Here is a 6000-nt window from a genome sequence, read left to right on the forward strand (position 1 = left end):
AAAACCTTTGGATTCTCATTTCAGCCCTTGTCTTTCCTTTTATATTTGAAGTCATTGAGGTTTTTAGGCACTCAGACATGGAAAGAAACTACCCATCTTCTATCATGATTTTATCATTGATTCCTAGGAAATTGCTTAAGGTGAAAAGACTTCCCTGCCCATTAGAGGTGGTTCTTAAATCCTTTGTTCCCAACCAAACCCAGCTCTCTTATCTACAGGTTAGGTCAAAATCTTCCTATAGTTTTAAAAGCTTTAATAGTTTAAAATATCTCTTAAGGTTTTTTAGAACAGCCTGTTTTATCACTGAAGTGGATATTGAAATATTTTGAATGGTTTTATTGATCTTTTGAGAATTTCCCTTCATCCTCTGAATTGGATATATTTATAGTTGGAAAAACTAGTTATTTTGATGGAGGTTTTTGCAAAATGTTTATCCACGAGTACTACAAAATAATCAGGAACCCCTGGATATGTTGCCATTGGTTAATATGGTCAAACCAATTTCTTTCCAAGGATATTTGATTTATCCTTCCATTTACTTGTAATTCCTTTTTTGCTCTTGTTTACTTATAGCAAGAGTCAAGGTTGCGAAATTCAATTCCTTCAGTATTAATTACTTGATGAGAACATATCATGTTAGTGTCAAAAGTCATGTTGATGACTAAAAATTAATGATTCTTCCTACTCTTTTTCTCTCCCCATTTGCTGTCATTACTGCAGAAGCAGAAGTGCCTCGAAAGGATTAAAAGATAGTTATATATTTTTGTTTTATGAAAATTCTTGGCTCAAAAATTCCTTATTAAGTAATGAGATTGGTAATAAGCCTTCTTAATAAGATTCTCCCCATGTGGGGTTAATTTGTCCTCACAAAGCAGAAAGTCTGTGTTAGGATTATACTTGAATCCTTGCCAATGTCATAGAACCCTGCCAGAGCTTACATCACCTGTTGGCATAGTCTTCAAGAAGCCTGAGGAGCCTATACCACACTAGGATTTTGTGTCATAGTGAAATGGACTAAAATTACATAATGTGTTTGTTTTACTGTGTTAAAAACCTAGGTCAGCATTGTGTTTACATCCTTTACCTCAATAACCATTGTCATTTTTCATTCTGAAGAGTTCTCTAGAAAGTATGGCCATGATTCTAGGATGTTCTTTATAGCATTTCTTCATCTTATTGCTCAAACTTCCAAAATGTTCTTAAGAATTGAATAAAAAAAAAAGACTGTTTATTCATTATTTATACAGATTGGTTTGATGTTTTGCATTAAACTGTTCTTTTTCAGTTCTTTTATCCATTTGTTCACTGCTATGTGATCCAAACCCAGATGACCCCTTAGTGCCAGAGATTGCACGGATCTATAAAACAGACAGAGACAAGTAAGTAAAGAATTATTTAAGGAAAAAGTACACTTTGCATAACAGTAAAAAATGGTACTCTGTATGATTATCTTTAGGAAAACTCATAGTTAAAGACATGCAGCAACCTAATATTGAAATGTAATTCAATTTTTTTTGTCGTTATGAGAGGATGAACCTTTGAAATCTTTTTTAAAAGTTTTAAAAAGATAACATTTTGTTTAATAGGCTTTAGTAATAAATAGTGAAAAATAAAGCCCTGACTACCTTTCACTATCTTTTTTCTATGAAAAAATTAATCATCTTTCATTATCAGTGTTGAAATTATTTTTGTAAATATTTAATCTTTGTCATTTTGAGTATGTAGAATTCATCACCAACATGATGAGTTTTATATTTGTGATAATTAATCCCAACTTGTTTAATTAGGTACAATAGGTTAGCCAGAGAGTGGACAGAGAAATACGCTATCTTGTAGGGTAAGGAGATCCCCAACACTTTAATGGCATTTATCCATGAATATTGCCAGCACTCGAGTTCCGCATGTTTTACAGCACCGAATAATTAACCCAAGGTCATGGATGCACCTGGTACATTTAACAGTTTGGAATCTGATTATTGTGAAAATACAGAGTAGTCATTGCTTGATGCTATAATATGCATGGCAGCATAATTCTTAGCAGTCAGATGAGATTTGGAGTAAGTATGTTCATCTCTTGAACTGGTTAAGACAGATGTCACTAACAGCTTTGGTTGAAATGGAATGTAGTTCATTATAGAGATCTAACCAAATTTCACTCAGCTGTTGAAGTCACCACATTTATTTTAGGAAAAAATATCGTTACGCCAGTTAACCGTAACTTTTACTACTGATAAGCATGCATGTGTATTTGTCATTTTGTTGTGAAATCCTCCAGGTATTGTTTTAAGGTTCAGGTTTTTTAAAGAGAATACCTAGACAAAGAATATAGCCATAAATTTAGGTGGAATTGAATTTTATTATTGAATTTATTTGAAAGCACAGGGTGGGTTGTTTTTGTCTAGATAAAAAACCTCATACCTTGTACCTAAATATGTATGCTTAATTTTTAAAACTATCATATATTAGATCAAGATAGTCCTCTGGAAATAATTGGTGATATTTACTTCTCTCACCATGTATTTCATTTTTATACCAATTCAACTCTAGTTGTTTTCTGTTTTTTGTCGTAGGCCTGTCAGTAGTCCAGAAAGGTATTATAATGTCTTTCTCATTTTAATTAGGACTAGGTAATTAGTAGGAAATTTTATTTAGCAATTATTTCTTTTTCTTTTAACAGGTAAGGGGGCAAGGCAGGACATGGTATGAGAATGGGTCTCCCTGTCTCACTCTGCCTGGAAAAGCAATTTGTACCTGGGCTTAATTCCAATGACCAGCATTTATTTTCTAATCTTAACCAGGTCCTCCACCTTGACTCAGCTGGCTTTAGCCCTACTGTAGTTAGAACCTAAATTGCAACTTAAGTTATCCACCAGACTCTCCAACAGCAAGGGACTGTAAGCAAGGAAACTCCTGGTGTACTGCTCCTGGCCTAAATGAACAGTTAACAAGATTTAGATAATACCTTGTGTTCAATATTATTCAATATGTGCGCGCACGCGCGCACACACACACACACACACACGATGAGAAGGGTTTTTTAAAATTCTAGAACAAGTTTGAGCTTTTCCATTTATCTGAGTGATTTTTAAATGTGTGAGAATGAACATGATATTTCTAACTTATTTAAATGTGTTTTAAGTCTAATTGAAATATGGGGACTTTACAAATAAAAATGTGTCCCCATTTCTCCAAAATTATGAGAACAAAAAGTTATTTGTCTTTGAATGTTGTTCTCTAGAAGAATTCCATGACTAATTTGGTTGTAATTTCCTTTTCCTTTTTAAGTGTTTTAAAGAATTGTGTGATTTTTAAAAACTTTATTGGTTTAGAACTTCTCAAAATCTTTTCTGTTATTTACAGGTACAACAGAATATCTCGAGAATGGACTCAGAAGTATGCCATGTGATGCTACCTTAAAGTCAGAATAACCTGCATTATAGCTGGAATAAACTTTAAATTACTGTTCCTTTTTTGATTTTCTTATCCGGCTGCTCCCCTATCAGACCTCATCTTTTTTAATTTTATTTTTTGTTTACCTCCCTCCATTCATGCACATGCTCGTCTGAGAAGACTTAAGTTCTTCCAGCTTTGGACAATAACTGCTTTTAGAAACTGTAAAGTAGTTACAAGAGAACAATTGCCCAAGATTCAGAATTTTTTTTAAAAAAAATGGAGCATGTGTATTATGTGGCCAATGTCTTCACTCTAACTTGGTTATGAGACTAAAACTATTCCTCACTGCTCTAACAGATGCTTGAAGATACCATCTGAGGGGGAGGGAGATGGATGCTCAATTGTCATATCAAAGGAAGCAGCATTACTGTAGTAGCATCCATCTTGTTTAAGCCTTCCATTGTTAGAGATTTGAGGTGTCATGATATACTTTATGCTCATAACTGATATGGTTGGAGAATTGGTACTGAATTTATAGCATCAGCAGAACAGAAAACGTGATGTATTTTATGCATGTCAATAAAGGAATGACCTGTTCTTGTTCTACAGAGAATGGAAATTGGAAGTCAAACACCCCTTGTATTCCAAAATAGGGTCTTGAACTTTTTTGTAATTTTCATTTAAATTTTGTTAGGAGGCTTGGAGCTATTAGTTAATCTATCTTCCAATACACTGTTTAATATAGCACTGAATAAATGATGCAAGTTGTCAATGGATGAGTGATCAACTAATAGCTCTGCTAGTAATTGATTTATTTTTCTTCAATAAAGTTGCATAAACCAATGAGTTAGCTGCCTGGATTAATCAATATGGGAAACAAAATCTTTTGTAAATGCAAAGCTGTTTTTTGTATATACTGTTTGAATTTGCCTCATTGTTTGACATCAAATGATGATGTAAAAAGTTCAATAGAGTGACTATTTTGCCATGTTCAATTAAAGTACACAGTCTGTTTTAGGTTGACACATTGTTCAGCCTGATGTGTGCAAAAGTTATAAGCTATTCTGATAACAGTGCTGCACCTACTACTGGTAACCCACAGTTCAAATGGACTTGGGATCCAGAAGTTTTGAAAAGTTTATGGGGGGTAAACAATCACCAGGTGCCACCCCTTCTTTTGCTGACTTTTTCTTCACCATGTACATTTAAAAACAGCTTAAAAATCTAACATGGGAGTAATTATGGGACAAATATACAAAATAAAGTACTGTTTGGTGTGGGAGTTGTCAAGAGGCTGTGTTGAAGTGACTTTACTTATATGAAATTTTCATACCCATTCAAAAGGATTTGTTCAGCCATTTGCATTAAGCATTTTTAATGCAACAAATATAATTCAGGAGACTAAAAATGAATACATCAAAAGTCAATGCTACTGGGAGGGTTTGCGGGGTGGGGTAGGGGACTCATTTATCTATCATTAGTTTAACAGGGGCATTATTTAGTCATTTTCATTGTCACACTCATATTTTGTCACAGACACTTTTGAAGTTTTTTGTTCTGTTATTTTGATTTTGATTTCATTTCTTATGGATCTGAACTTCTCATTCAACACTACGTTTTTGCAATACTTTACAAATATGTGCAATTTATTCCTTGTCTGAACACAGATGTGGAAAGTTAGATGTAAATTATAATTGTGAAATCTGAATTTTTCTAAAATTTTGCATAGTTTGGATATGAATTGTTGACTTAAAAGATTTTTTCTTTTGTTTCTCTAAAATGAAAAGCATGCTTTCAGAAGTAGTTTTTTAAACTAATAATTATGACAATGGAAATTCATCTCTTAATCTAACTTTTTATGTTTGTTTTGAAAAATCTCATTCTAAACTTAAAGTTTGACTGACATACTTCATAAGTTATAGAATGATGGTGGGTAGATATCCTGTTTTTGAAAACTTTTATTTTTTGAAGGTATCTCTTGAGATACCTTTGAATCTCTTTTCTTGCTGGATGATCCAGTGTAAATTTTTTCTGCCCACATGATGGTGAAGAACTTTGAAGTTTCTCTCCTTAGATTTAATTTTCTTAAATGTAAAAAATATCTTCCCTACTCAGAAATTCAGTGATTAGTTATTGGGACCAGAAGTTTGGAACTGTAGGGAAAGACTTAATACATCTAAAATTAATTCCTTAACTAGTTTTTTACATTTAATCTTTTCAGCATTAGATATTGCAACTTGTTAGGTTATTTAGCCTCAAAAGCAGTCATAACTGGAAAAGAAAAGGAACTGAGAGACAATTTGAGGTGCGCCTTCTTCCTAAGTTCCTAGTTTTTCACAAGACAATCACTGACAATGTATTCTCTGGATCTTAGAGCAAAATTATGATGGAACTAGCAGACTGGTTTTCTGATGGACACTTGATATGTGGTCATTAAAACCATAAAATTTTAGAAGATTCCAAAAATCAAAAGGAAAAGACTAGAACAGAAAAGTCAGTCACATAATTATTAATATATTATGTAGTAATACAGAAAATTGAAGTACTGGAAAGCTATTATTTAGTACTTGTTGATTTGGAATTGAGGATTCAAATCTGCCTCTTAGT

General features: G+C 33.0%; 1 protein-coding gene across 2 annotated transcripts in view; it reads left to right on the forward strand.

Moving 5' to 3' along the window:
• The window catches only part of UBE2D3 (ubiquitin conjugating enzyme E2 D3), a 151789-nt gene extending 147106 nt beyond the window's left edge, over positions 1 to 4683 (forward strand). Inside the window, exons 9-11 of one of the 2 annotated variants that reach the window (XM_074228788.1) lie at positions 1286 to 1379; positions 1788 to 1837; positions 3361 to 4683. In XM_074228788.1, the coding sequence (XP_074084889.1) occupies positions 1286 to 1379; positions 1788 to 1836 (143 nt within the window). In that variant the 3' untranslated portion in view covers position 1837; positions 3361 to 4683. The remainder of the gene's footprint in view (positions 1 to 1285; positions 1380 to 1787; positions 1838 to 3360) is intronic. The other variant, XM_074228789.1, reaches the window with a different exon arrangement.
• Positions 4684 to 6000: the final 1317 nt, after the last annotated feature.

The sequence above is a fragment of the Macrotis lagotis genome, chromosome 3 (assembly GCF_037893015.1).
Source record: "Macrotis lagotis isolate mMagLag1 chromosome 3, bilby.v1.9.chrom.fasta, whole genome shotgun sequence".
Lineage (NCBI taxonomy): Eukaryota > Metazoa > Chordata > Mammalia > Peramelemorphia > Peramelidae > Macrotis > Macrotis lagotis.